The sequence below is a fragment of the Vanessa tameamea genome, chromosome 8, assembly GCF_037043105.1.
Source record: "Vanessa tameamea isolate UH-Manoa-2023 chromosome 8, ilVanTame1 primary haplotype, whole genome shotgun sequence".
Lineage (NCBI taxonomy): Eukaryota > Metazoa > Arthropoda > Insecta > Lepidoptera > Nymphalidae > Vanessa > Vanessa tameamea.
The window spans coordinates 2,859,680-2,874,389 of NC_087316.1; the positions used below are offsets into that span (position 1 = coordinate 2,859,680).

The following is a 14,710-nucleotide window of genomic DNA, read 5'->3' on the forward strand; positions in this document are numbered from 1 at the left end:
TTCATGTCCAAAATACAAAAAATAAACAAATGCAGTTTAGTAAAAAATTAACAGAATTACTTTACTTTACCTGGTGCTTCAAGGGCTTTGACGTCTGGCTCGACTTTAGCTGTGAACTTATAATTGCCGGGCTCAGTATCATCCTAAGACAAAAACAGCAATAAATTTAATTTACACTTAGCTATTTTTATAAAAGTTAAACCGTCAAATGTTTCTATTAATACAGATCCATTGGTAACAATAGATGCAGTAGCTAAACCTTATATAACTAATGTATTTTGGGGCAAGGCTCTGAGGCTTGTAGTTTCTGCAGTGGTGGACTAACAGGGGGGCGGAAGATATGTTTGATGAATTTTCTAAATTATGCTCAATCGTTATACTTATAAAATGAAGCTTATGATGTACTCAAATTTAAAGATCGAACATACGAAAGCAACCAACGGACTACAGAGTCTTTGTTGTAGTTATCTCGCTTGATCGCTCATGTGTAATCGTAGCTTTAGGGTATAAGGGAGAGTACTCACCTGGATAATTCGGGTGTATTGATATAACAAAATCAAATCACGAGCATATTCTACACTGGCAAGGTATTGATCGAAAATGCATTTATTGCGTCAACATATGAACGTAGATAGTCTATACAGCAATAGTTTAAGATCAGTTCGATACCAAAAGAAATGAAACTGTGCGAAATATTTTATGATTGATTGATTGGGTTGGTCGCACTGATTTAAGAAATGATTATTTCGATGTAGTTTAAAATATATAATTTACATGACAGAGACATGAAATCGTAACAAACAAACAAATAAACAGACTAACTTTATTAACAGCTAAGGTTCCGTAATGGTTTGACCTATACACTATACTAACAAGGTAAATAAAAAAAAATACGAACTTACCAACAACACGAGGACCTCATTAGTGTACAGAGATACTTTTTTCGTTATCTTAATTTCGTATGTTCTATCGACTATACGAGCTGCGTCTCCGATTATATTTGTAGTCACGAATAGTCCTGAAAGCAAAATGACGTAATTCCAAGTAATCACGGTCTCGCTCGCAATTTACGTGCTTTAGTGATAATTCTGATTCGAAACTTATGATTAACGTATGCGTAAGATTATACTATGTTTACACACAATTTTACCCGTTTCAAGTCTTCATTTTTTTTTTATTGGCTCACTAATGTTGTACTCTTATAATAGTTAGTGAGCCATCTATAATTAAAATAATATTACGGAATGTTTAGTAATTTTATTTACAAATTTAAGTTATGCTGCTCTCTCAATTTAATGTAATATTACTTTAATTATGCAATACGTTTGTGTGAACAGTAACGTTGTTGTGTGCGTGTATTACATATTAGTTTAAAGTTTAACACTCATTTGATATTGATTTTTTTTTTTCGTTAAGACACACTACCACACACACCCAAAGTTCGTACTATCTCACCTCAAAATAGGTTCAATTCGATATTCAAATCGGCTTTACTAACTTGTCGTTTTAGAAGTTAATGTTACGTGAAGTTACTTGCGTAACATTTACTTCTGCTGGTAAAGTAGATTATAAGGATAAGATCACAAGTTAGTATTTTTTTATATTTAAAATACTGACAAACTCTCTTTTCTTGAATTTTGGAGATCACGATCAATACATGTCACGATTTTATCGCCGAGTCAGCTTGATAAACACTCGAAATCGTTCACAGCCTTAGTTAACATGTTTAACTAGTATTGACGCTGAAATATTTTTTTATGGTTCCGCTAAAGCCACGACGCTTTGCGCTTTCGCTAACATCAATTACGCATTGCACTAATACAATTTTTGCATGTAAAAATACTCTGTAAGCAATAGGAATTGTTTCCACGTATTTTGACAGTTGAGGTGGACTCGGATTCGCGTTCGACCTGTATCACGTGTCGACATCACGAATAAGGATCTAGTATATACACTTTTTATATATGTTTAAATATTTAATTCATCTCGTGCTAGGCGGTGAAGGAAAACATCGCGTGGAAACCTGCATGTGTCTAATTTCATCTAAATTCTGCCACATGTGTAGTCCACCAACCCGGATTGGAGCAGCGTGGTGGAATATGCTCCAAACTTTCTCCTCGAAAGGAGAGGAGGCCTTAGCCCAGCAGTGGGAAGTTTACAGGCTGTCGATGTAATGTAATTGGACTAAATATGTAATGTATGAAGTTATATATTATGTATCTTTTAAATTAATTATAAATATATAATTATATACGTTATTTATGTTTATTTATGTTTATGTTATTATGATTATGTAATTATATACGTTAAGAATGTTAGGGTTTTTATGTCCATTATTGTTAACATTAAAGTTGACTTAATATATATCCGATACACAAGAATCCACTAAAAAACAAGTACCTGCAAAAATTTAATAAAAATATTTTTGAAATACTAATCGAACTCCCAACATACGTACAAGCATGGTACCAAAAACATTGTTCACAGTTGATATAATGTTACAGACGAAATACGAAAAAAAATTGAGCTTTAGTCCTTATTATTTACACAATTAGCTTAAAATGTTTATATAATAGAGAGCGCATATTGCCAAGTATGTCACAGAAAATGTGATGTTAAGCGTTGAAAAAAGAAAGATATATATTTATTTACGTAAAAGGTATTTACACGTACACGTTCGAATTGAGTTTCGAGTTTGTTCTTACAGAATAACTCTCATCTGTAATGTACAATATATTTCCGAAGTGTGATTAAACGTGTCTAGACATTATTCAGGGTGACTGGTGAATTACTATCAATATTTAAGGAATACTCAGTACATGATTCTCATTCGAATTATGTAAAAAAATAGGTACCTAATTTTTGATCAAATTTCCAAAAAGATCCATTTAAATAAGTGATGTGTGTCCACACGATGCGTAATTAATTACATAGCTATTAGTTAACTTTACTTATAAGTTTATTAATATTCATGTTATATGTATTCTTTTGTCATATATGATCGACAAATATTACGTCTTTAAATATCGATAGTTTTCAAACAGTCATGCTGTATAACTTTGTTTTTTAAATTTATTATGATCACCAAATCGTTAACCATTAACTACATAGTATCTCTTGAGATGTGATGGTAATAATGGATAGTAGCTAGGTATTCATAACATACATAAAGGCATTGATTAAAAGAGCAAGGACAAAAATTAAAGAATAGTAACAGAACTTTGTTATGTCGTTAAGACTAGGAGTCATTTAACAAGAAATGTATACTTACGACCAGAAATGACATTCGGCTTTGCTGGAAATGTTACGTTTACAAACACAGTAACCGTGAAGTTCATATCGTCTTCCTTTACTCTCTGCAATAATAAAATTTCAACTGTTATCTTCCTAAAAAAATGAATCATAATTTGGTGCAATCATGCAAAATTTTGTTTTTGGATGGAAGACGATACAATAGGCCAGTTGTGTGGTGGTAACCCAAGCAGAATAATTTCATATTGAGCTGAGATTGCAAAGTAGAACCTAGGCAAACACTTATGAATTTCCAACTGATTAATGTGTGTTTACAATTTATCTTGTTCTTAGCGATGAAGAAAAACATTCTGAGGAAACCATATTGTGGCTAATTTCAATGAAATCCTGCCACATGTATACCAAACCACTTTAAAACAGCCTGGTGGAATTAGCTCTCAAGCAATCCCCTCGAAGAGAGAGGAGGCCGTGTCTCATTACTCACAATACAATCACATCATATTCTGCTAATTTATTCTGCATATTTAATGGACCTGAGGTATGGCAGGTTCACCCACACAAGCTATCACTAGAGGAATAGCGTCAACAAATGAGCGACAATTTATATTAATTACAATTACAATATTCTTAGCCAGAATAGGAGACGATATAATGCCCTCTGGTATGTCACCATTGCCCATAGATACCGGCGCCAGGAGTCTTGCAGCAGCTTAAGATTATACATCCCTTGTGTATGTAATTGTCTCACTTGCTCACTTACTCTTCAATTAAGAACACAGCAATACAAAGTATTAATATTAAGAAATGAACTATAGTTCATATTCCTATAGGAATCTGATGGTGATGTCATCGAGCATCCGTAGTAGTCAATTTGAACCATATATTATATATACCTATTTGTTTGTGTTTATGTTTGTTTAACCAATGAATACAATAATCAAATATTTACTGTAACACGTTCAATCAAATTTGACATGCTGATATTGCTAATATCAATAAGATATATATAAAATAAATAACAAAATATATATAGAATTAACTTGAACATGTTATATTCCTAACGTTTTTTATTAAATAACAATGTGTATATCTCACCTCCTTTCCTATCAATAAAGCTGACACCGTAACATTAATGAAATGTAAACTGCGATACAGTACCACTGTACCGTTTTTTGGCGATCCCACCGCTAACACTGAAAAATCAAAAACAAAATCAAAATATACTTTATTCAAGTAAGCTTTTACAAGCACCTTTGAAACTACCACCGACTTGGAACCGGTAACCGGTGGAAAGAAAGTCAGTAGCTACTCTTATCCAACATTTAAAATTCAAAGCTATGTATGTTCAATACATATATGTATATAATATAATCTACCTGGAAGTAAAGGAAAGTAAGCATGACAAAACCATTATTATAAGAGGATTAAATGCGTTAATAACAATTAAAATTAAAATTTTAAATCGAAATTCTTACAGCTTGCACCATTTTTGTCGAAATCCCGTATAGAATGGAGACTGAAACCAAATGATTTGAAGGGCGTATTTTTGATTCTTTGCGTGTCGGTCAACTCTGATACCGATATTTCTGGGTTTGATCCCGTTTTCAGTAACCTTCTTGTGACCTCGTAACCAGATAGAACATACACAGCTCCTTCACCATAATCTTCATAAGGTGCACTGATAAATATCTCTGAAATTAATTGTTTGAATTTGTAACTATTGGTTTATATTGGTTCAAAAGTTAAAGAAATCTTCGGTAAAAAAGAGGAAGTTTTTTTTAAGTATAGGTTGGTGAACGAGCAATTGGACCATCTGAAGTGAGAGGTCACAACTGCCCATAGACATTTACACTATGAAAAAAATATCCTAGCATTCCTTACATCGCCAATATGCTACCAATCTTGGCAACTGAGATGTTACGTCTTTTGTGTCTGTATTTTCACTCGCTCACTCAACCAAACCGGAACATAACAATAATAAGTATTGCTGCTTTGGTATAGAATATATAATGCGTGGGTAGACGATCTTGTACAAAATCCTACCACCAAATAAAATTTATCTCCTAATATTTTTGGTAGACATAACAAAACGTCGATGATAATATAGCTGACCGCTAAATAATTGATTAGCTAATGGTTGACATAAATGCCGTGTTTTGGGTAAGTATATAAATGAAACCAAATTATCAGAAGTGACAGGTATACAATGGCAGGATTAAAACCGAATAATCAGTATGAAACAGAACAACAAAAAACAACAATACAAAACATTCATATTTAGAACAATTCTGAGGCTTTTTATCCTGGAAAAATGTATCACCTCCCACACTCGTACATACGAGCGAAGCCGCGGGCGGAAAGTTACAAGTAAATTCACAGAACTAGTGTGATAATTTAATATATTCAAAATCTTACCCGGAAGACTGTCTCCGTCAATATCATTAGAAGCGATGGCTGTTCCAAATCTTGACGCATCTTTATGACCACAGATGCAAAGGTTCGAACTCGTTTTTGTGGTAGGCTGTAAAAAATAACATGGATTTACTTCACAAATCCATAAAGTAACAAAACGTGTATAAATACTTTCGAAATAAAGGTATTCTAAACATAACGCAAAGCCAAGGGATCAAGCAGATCGGAAAGGGCTTGATCGTCGATAATTCGAGCCGCTCTACGTTGGAAACGGTCAAATGGAAGGAGCTGGTACTAGGGAGCACCCGCCCAGAGGTGAGAGCAGTATTCCATGTGAGGCCGAATTTGCGCCTTGTATAGTCTTAGACGATGGGCCGACGTGCAATACTGTCTTGCCTTGCTGAGCACACCGAGCTTTTTTGATGCCAATTTGGCTTTGCCTTCCAATTGACCGCGGAACTGAACCAGGCTCGAAATATCGACGCCAAGTATTCCGATACTAGTTGTGGCGGCTAACGGAATGTTCTCGAATCGTGGAGATACGAGAAATGGTGTTTTTTTAGCAGTTAACACGCAAACTTGCGTCTTTTTGGAATTGAAATGGACTAGGTTTAGCGGACCCCAGTTCGAGACTTTGTTTAACGAAGACTCGATTTCAGACACAAGTTTGTTCCGGTTTTCTTCTACGTTTTCCCGACAAATATTAGCACGGCCGATGTATGAGGTGTCTACGGTGCTATCGTCTGCATAGCAGTGAATGTTACTGATTTGCAACAAGTCATTGATATGCAGAAGAAACAGAGTGGGTGATAGAACGCATACTTGTAGAACACCAGCATTGACGAATTTTAAGTCGGAGCATGTACGTCGACAACGACCTTGATGCTCCGATCTGCCAAAAAACTGGTAATCCAATTGCATAATTTCCCGGGAAGCCCATAGGAAGGAAGCCTCGAAAGAAGCTATTTGTGTCACACGCGATCGAAGGCCTTCTCTATGTCCAGACTGGCTGCTAATGCCTCCCCCTTGCTCTCAACTGCTTCCGCCCATCTATGAGTAAGGTAAACTAGAAGATCACCGGCTGAGCGACCCCGACGGAAGCCGTACTGACGGTCGCTAATCAGCTGGTACTCCTCTAGGTACCGCAGGAGCTGGCAGTTTATAATGGACTCCATTACCTTGGAGAACAAGGAGGTGATGGCTATAGGCCTATAATTGGACGGGTCTGAGCGGTTGCCCTTTTTAGCGATCGGATGCACCAAAACAGTCTTCCAGGAGTTGGGGACGACGCCGAATGCATAAGATTGCCGGAAAAGACGCGTTAAGACCGGCGCCAACTCGGGAGCACAAGTCCGTAGCACGATTGGAGGGATGCCATCGGGTCCACTCGATTTATGAATATCCACGGAAAGAAGTGCTTTACGAACTGCACTTTGCCGGAATTTAACCTTCGGCATCGTGGTATCACACCGCGGGATTGTTGATGGTGACTTTTCCTTTCCTTAAGAAAGAAAAGTCGTATCGGCAGGAGAGGATATTTGGGTCTCGGTAAGAAAGAGTAAGGCTGGCTTTGCGTCTCAAGGTGAAAGTGAACGGCGTTCAAGTTGGAGTTGAGTCCCCATATGTTGCAGAAGTCCACAGTGTGGGTGGTAGGGGTTGCCTTATGATGCCTGCTCCGCTTGCCCCGAACAGTGGCGAGCGCAAAATTTCCCCCCCCCAGAATTCGGAGCATCCCTGGGCATCCCTGCTCAGGTGGTGTACGTCCTGAGAATGGAAGCCCAGAGAGGGATTCTCCACCGCAGTCGCTGATGGTACCCTCCTGAGGTAATGAAACCAAATTCTGCATAACCATTATGTTTTGGGGGGGAGGGGGATCGGGCCTCCGGGACTCTCACATACCGGACGAAACGCAGTAGCATAGCTACCACTTTATGCCGATTTTAAGTGAGAGAGTGGTACTTCCCCGGGCTTGCCGGCCCATTCGGCTGCAACCCGAAAGTATGCAGTGTGGCACTACCACATAAAAGATGGTGGTGCTTGCCTAGGCTTGAACCCGCAATCATCGGTTAAGATGAACGCGTTCTAACCATTGGGCCATTTCGGCTCTCTCTTTGCAATGCAATTGTGAAAATCGCCAACGACGCTTGCACGAATATAGTTTAAACTCGAAAGCCGAGATTTGATCAGTTCAACGAACAAAGCGTTCACTCAATTTTTAATGGTTAAGTTATAATCTCCTGTAGCGTTGGATCAGCGCGGGTTTCTGTATATTAAATGCAGTTTTCCCTTTGTCGGGGTATTGCAACGGTTGCTGTGGGTACTCTATCGAATATAATTCCGAGTATTTTAACGACTATTTTATTAAAAGTACTTGTATTTTATGTCATAAATTTATGTAAAAAATTCATCTCATACTGAGTTCTGCAGGAAAACAACCTGAGAAAATAGATAGTTCAACCTGCATTAGAACAGCGTGGTCAGAATTATTTATTTAGAAATATTCTCATCAAAAAACCGAGGCTACTTTAAGCAAAAACACAGAATTCCTTTCAAAACTTTAGCAATTTTAATTTGATATAATACGCAAGCCCCTGTTCTTTCGTTTTTAGTCAAGGTAAGAAGAGTTTAAGATAGCACAAATAAAATTATATTGGTCTAAAAATACAGTAAATACTTAATATAATAAATAATATTTACCCGACCACCTCCCAAATAGATGAATACAGCGCCATGTTCATATCCGCCCTCATAGTTAGTTTGCGCAGGTGCACCAACTAGAAGCTCAGAGAAACTGTCACCATTTAAATCAACGCTATGAAGTGATGTGCCGTACATCGAATTCGTTAGATTGTCTTCAATTTGAACTGGCTGTTTTTTGTTTTCTAATACTTTCATTGTTTTATCACTACCATCGTAGTAAAGGAATGCTATCTGAAATAATTAATAAATTATTAATAAATAAAATTAATAAATAGATCTTTTCATATAACAGCACTACCAAATCACTATTGTTCGTAGATTTCTTCACTAACAAAGATGCGCCCCTTATCGACATCGAGGCGGCAATAATCGAGCTTCACTAAACTAAACATAAAAAATATAATCTTATTTATATTTATTGTTATAATTTTTCTTAGTCGTCTCACGCACTCAAAGACATTTTGAGTGTATAAGTATAATATACGAGCGTCACTAGCTTTTGTGAGAATTCTCTGACAGTTCTATAACAACTGTTTATAATGTGTACATATTCCTTATTATGCTATCAAATCAAATCATACTTCTGTTTACTTTCGATTTCTTAATATGTTTTCGATATATTTCAAAATGATTTAAAGAATATGGTGTTACAAAATGAACTCTATTGTGTATAAAGAAGGCTCAATTTAAAAAGCACATACACAGACAGACAGAGTGTTATGAATGTGATATACGGAGCCACTAATAAAATAAACTGATATACGACATTAATGATGATTTAAAGCCTACACGCATCAAAATTACGTCTCATTTTAAGCAGTTTTAAAAGACTCATCGAGTGAACTTCGAAGTGGGACTTTAACTCTTTCTGCAACTGTTTACACAATCAAATCACTTTCGATTTAGTTGATTAGGTCATTTGATCTACTGACATCAACTCAACTGGATGCAATTTAATGTAATGTGTGATTGTTTCAAAAAAATGTAATTACGTACAGCGCCTGTGAGTCTGCTCCGTAGAATCATGTTGAATGCGTATAATACCTTATGATTATTAAAAAATACTCCAACCGCAAAGTTGAGACCTGAAATGAGAGTTTCTTAAGTAATTATTAAATTCAATAGCATTTTTATGACATAGATAGACAGACTAGCAATGTATAACATGTATAGGGCCCAAAAAGAGTAAAATACTTTTTGCAAATTATTCTTCATAATAACTTTTATATCTTTATAAAATTTGATATTGTCAAATCAACATTGTTGAAAATATTGGTTATAATAAAAATTTGGATTAAAAAATAAATTTATAAATACCTAAATTTTCATATTGGTTAAACATGCTGCCCAATGCAACAACCGACGTTGGTGCCAAAGGATCGTCCATATTCATCACACTGATACTACTTTTAAGAGAAGACTTGGCTATGAGGATCAAGTTATTATTTGGATCAAACAGAGTATTCCAACCGATGCCACCATATATCTCCTCTAAAAAATATGTAATTAGTAAAAATCTAATGTTATCCAAAAACTTGTCATGCCATCTTATCGGAACCGCAGAGTATTCATTTTAAATCTGGCAATGTAGAAATCATGGAAGGGGATTTAGAAAAAGAAGGAAAAGTAACTTCTTGTTTTTAAATGATTAGAACGAAAATGAATGATCAACGTTTACATTTAAACAACATCGAATGCGGACAGTTTTGTATTTTTGTTTTAAGTCTTAAACTTTTTTTAAAAAAACACCTTCCACTAATATTGGTTTCATTTTTATCAAAACTAGTTGATTCCGGTTATCTATTGCAACGCCTTTTAAATTTTCTTTTTATCATCCAATAATACTTTCCATACTTTTACGCAAGTTAACAATTGCACAAAGTTCAACTCAATTGTATGCTTCAAGAATGTATTACTAAAAATTCCAATACATCGTAATACCAACCAATTTTAGGAATTCTTTTCTGATAATCTTTCTTCACATACTGTTCTAATAACCCAGTATACCGACTGGCATGCGTGTCATTAGATATAAAACAAGTGCCCAGTGCACCAAACTTTATCTTATCGCCATCTTGAATATCTGATGTCCATAATGGTGCACATGTCTGAAAATATTTGCCACATATAATTATTATTATTAACTTGTCTGCGTTTATTTACGATTGTCAAATTGATTTTAGAAGCCCTTGACTTTAAAGTTCGTTAATCGGATCGGAATCAGATTTGGACAGAAGTTCTGAAATGTGATAGCTATTGAAGGTAAAAATTATAATTTTTATATTATAACTTTTTAGACTTATTCGAAGACTAGAGAGGAAAAATATGAATAATTTTTTACACACTTACAAATATATAATCAGGCGTCGTTGATATTGAGGCTCCGAGACAAAAATTTTGGTCAGTGCTGTTATCTGAAAGTGAATATGTTTTGTAAATTAATTCGTTGGAATTTATATTATTATTATGTATTTGGGAATAACCCTTGTATAAAAAATACGAAAGCGTATTCCTTGTTCTGATATTAATTCTTTTCCGTTATGGGATTTCAATAATTCCAAAAACTAATCATTAGAATTAGTTGGGTAGGTTAGGCCTAAACTAAATCAAAAATTGTATATTTCAAATCGACAAACCTTCTAAAAATAGACACTACGATAAATTTAGCTAATTAATAAGGAATGCATTGATTTTTCAAATTTTCGTAAATTCGAAAGCATATTTTGGGTATTGTATGTCAAAAAACTTAGTTAAGAATGTTGCACGCATCCAATCCATATATAATATCCAGAGATAGCACCAAATGACTCAAAAACAATAATCTGGTTATGGGTTCAAATTTAATCAAATCAAATATATTTTATTCAAGTAAACTTTACCAAAAAAAAAAAACGTTATTGAATCGTCAATTTTTAAAATCTAAACATTATTATATTCTTTCTATTATACTTAATAACTTCTGATAAGTTGACAAAATCTGATTTAGTAAATATGTATTTTGTTGCTCGCACTCCTGGTTCCAGTTTATTCCAAACTCAGGCGGAGACGGTGACATAGATATGAGATACTTACGTCTGCTATAGTCGCCAGCTAACTCATCTACATTGATTTCAAGACGAGTGCATATCTGCTTTTTATTTTTAACTGTCTCACTCATGGGACACTTGAACAATTTTCCATTTAAATCGCCATGAGGTGCACCGACCGCTACAATGAAACAAACAGTATTAATTTCAGAACATTTCGTTTGTTTGTGTAAACGGAACCAATTTAAGTTTACCCTAATACAAATCTTGTTTTCATTAATATTGTAGATCAAGATATATTTGTTGGATCCCATATATATACTTCTAAAAGCTTGGCTAATGTTTTGAATTTGAATTGTAATTCAATAGCGAATTTCCAAATTATCAGATACCGTTTAAGTACTCATCTCTAAAATAGAACATTTCAATCAAATATTCTCTGTATATCTATATATATATCAGTACATATTAAGTTAGGTGTTTCATGAAATTGGTTTTGGTATTCTGATTTTGAATAACTTTGTCATAGGCCTTTATAATGAACTTTCATCTATAATGTTATGTACTTTGTTTATTTTTAATGATTTGGGTAAACGGACGGGCAAATAGGCCACCTGGTGGTAAATGTTCACCAACGCTAATAACAAGGGCGCTGTAAGTAATAATAATCATTCCTTACATCGCCCATGCGGAATTGTGTCTGTCAGTTAGCTAGCTCACGAACACATACATACATAATGTTGATAGGAACTTGCACCAAAACTAACGCTTGAAAATTTGGACTTACCTAAACTATTTAACTTAGCTTGATATGCAATGGAGAAACCAAAATCGGTTTTTGCATCTGGTGATTGTAACTCCAGGTATGACGCTTCGTGAAAGAATATAGATCCATCAATGTATCCGATTCTTAAAAATATCAATATCACAGGAAGATGTTCGAGGTTGACTGGGAGATAGTTTCCTAGAAAAATATAAACACAATACATTTTACAAGAGTTTTCATAAAATCTATAATTTAATAAAAAAAAAGTTATTTTGTTATACATATATTGCAAAATCACCAAGTAATTACAATCTTTCATCTATAAATGACATATGTATTAGGAACACCGTTATTTTAAAAAGAGTTCATAATATATATGCAATAAGTTATAAAACGGCTCGTAGCAACTATTTACACAACAAAATAAATTAAGATAAAATTTAATGTAAAAAATATTTCAAATACACACATAAGTATTTCAAGATAAACTTCAGTATAATATAAACTAAAAACTATATCTACAACAAATCAACAAAATAATTCTCCCAGCATTTATTAAAGTACTGTAGATTATAAATATCTATTTTAACTAATCAATGACGGACATTTATTTTATTTCACAAACAAATAGAAAAATAATTATTGTAATAATATTAGTCTTACCTTTCATTGTGACACGCTATACCATAAAACGAATTCAAACGATCCCCGTTTTAAACTAAAGAAGGAAAATTATAGCGTTAAGGATAATAATCTTTGTGTTTAAATTAACATTCGAATAATATTTGTTTAAAAACTTTAACATTTATTTAAAGCAGACGTAATACAATAATATATTATAAATTAAATATATAAATTAGCACCTAATATGTAATATATACAATGTGACATCCCAATCGATTTTAAAGGCGACCAAATTTAATCGAACTATATGAAAATATTTTATAATTTATAAAAAAACCCAACAAACAACCCGTTTCATTACGTTAGATAGCCTTCAGGCTGCCTGAGTTCGCGCGTACGCACTGGGTATGACACTCCTATGTTTAATTGTGTTAAGGAAATATAAACGACATAATATTTTAATGCAATACAATGCTAATGGGTGGCTTCAGTAAGCAACAAACTATTTTGAAAACAAAAGAACAAACAACTTATCTTGCACACCTAAACGAACATCTGCAAAGTTTATCAAAAATACACGAAAAATTCACGATCAACCAATACTGCCAAATGATTGAGTGCTCGATAAAAGACAGCTTAAAAATATAAAAGGAAAACCAAGACAAAATATTATGAGCGAAAAGTCTAATGTGCTAATAAAAAAAGGACTTTATTACAAAACAAACCTAAATTATCCAAAAAAGACAAAGACGATTTGAAAAAACTGTACAAACAGATAAACAAATAAATAAAGATATGCTACAACACCTATAGATCAAATACAATACGCAGACATCTAAAAAGTTCATTAAGCTAATAAAGCGTTTAGAGACCTAGATAACACAAAGAGTTGGATTCCATCACTGCAATCCTGCTCAATTAAAAGCGAATCCCGCGTGTAAGTTATCAATATAGCAACTGATTTTTATGCAAACCTGAGACAGAGTGAAAGCAGTGGACATTCGCAATAAAACTAAAATGGCTGATGCCATACTCTTTGCTAAAACACTAAAATGGAAATGGGCTTGCCATCCAGCAAGATACACCTATGAAAGAGGGACATTTACAATAACAAAATGGAATTTCAGTGGTAGTGCCACTCTGCATACCCTCGGGATGCAGCCGAATGGGCCGGCACGACCGGGGAAGTACCACTCTCTCACTTAAAATGTTAAACCGGCGTAAAGTGGTAGCTATGCAACCGCGTTTCTTCCAAAACAAAGCAAAACATGATGGTTGTGCAGAATTCGGTTATAATACCCCAGATGGTTCTATCAGCGATGGCAGTGGAGAATCTCTCTCTGGGTATCCACGCACTCGCCACTGTTCAGGGCGAGCGGAGCAGGCATCATAAGGCAACCCCTACCACCCTCGCTGTCGACTTCTGCAACGTAAGGGGACTCAAATCCAACTTGAACGCCGTTCACTGTCACCTTGAGACAGCGAAGCCTGCCTTGCTCTTTCTTACCGAGACCCAGATATCCTTTCCTGCCGATACCACTTTCTCTCCTACCCAGGATACAAATTGGAACATTCCTTTGTAACACGAGCTGGGGTGTATGTTTACGTTAGAGATTATATCTGCTCTCGACGCCTCGGCAGCCTTGAAGGGCAGGACCTATCGATTATCTGGCTGCGTGTAGACTGCGACGACCATCCGCGAATCTACGCGTGCCTTTATAGGTAGCCTAGCCCATAACGGTAATACCGAAACTGACCGACTGAGCACGTCCAGACAGATTCCGTGCTGCAGCAGTCCCAGCCCTGGTTTGATCGTTTCTGCAAAATGGCTTCGCGCCGAAAATGGGAACGCTATCAAGACTGGGCTAACGCATCGGCATCTCGTGATGTAAATACCAGCGCATTAAAAAAGGAATATAACTCTGCCATC

General features: G+C 35.1%; 1 protein-coding gene across 2 annotated transcripts in view; it reads right to left on the reverse strand.

Annotated features, from left to right (window-relative positions):
- Window positions 1-13,029, reverse strand: part of LOC113396306 (integrin alpha-9-like) — a 33,053-nt gene extending 20,024 nt beyond the window's left edge. For both annotated transcript variants that reach the window (XM_064215614.1, XM_064215615.1), the window contains exons 1-14: window positions 12,820-13,029; window positions 12,178-12,354; window positions 11,437-11,571; window positions 10,714-10,778; window positions 10,310-10,472; window positions 9,682-9,855; window positions 9,361-9,449; window positions 8,362-8,595; window positions 5,668-5,773; window positions 4,728-4,943; window positions 4,348-4,445; window positions 3,272-3,356; window positions 903-1,018; window positions 71-143 (exon numbers count right to left, since the gene is read on the reverse strand). In XM_064215614.1, coding sequence (XP_064071684.1) covers window positions 71-143; window positions 903-1,018; window positions 3,272-3,356; window positions 4,348-4,445; window positions 4,728-4,943; window positions 5,668-5,773; window positions 8,362-8,595; window positions 9,361-9,449; window positions 9,682-9,855; window positions 10,310-10,472; window positions 10,714-10,778; window positions 11,437-11,571; window positions 12,178-12,354; window positions 12,820-12,826 — 1,738 coding nt within the window. In that variant the 5' untranslated portion in view covers window positions 12,827-13,029. The remainder of the gene's footprint in view (window positions 1-70; window positions 144-902; window positions 1,019-3,271; window positions 3,357-4,347; window positions 4,446-4,727; window positions 4,944-5,667; window positions 5,774-8,361; window positions 8,596-9,360; window positions 9,450-9,681; window positions 9,856-10,309; window positions 10,473-10,713; window positions 10,779-11,436; window positions 11,572-12,177; window positions 12,355-12,819) is intronic.
- Between the last annotated feature and the right edge of the window lie 1,681 nt (window positions 13,030-14,710).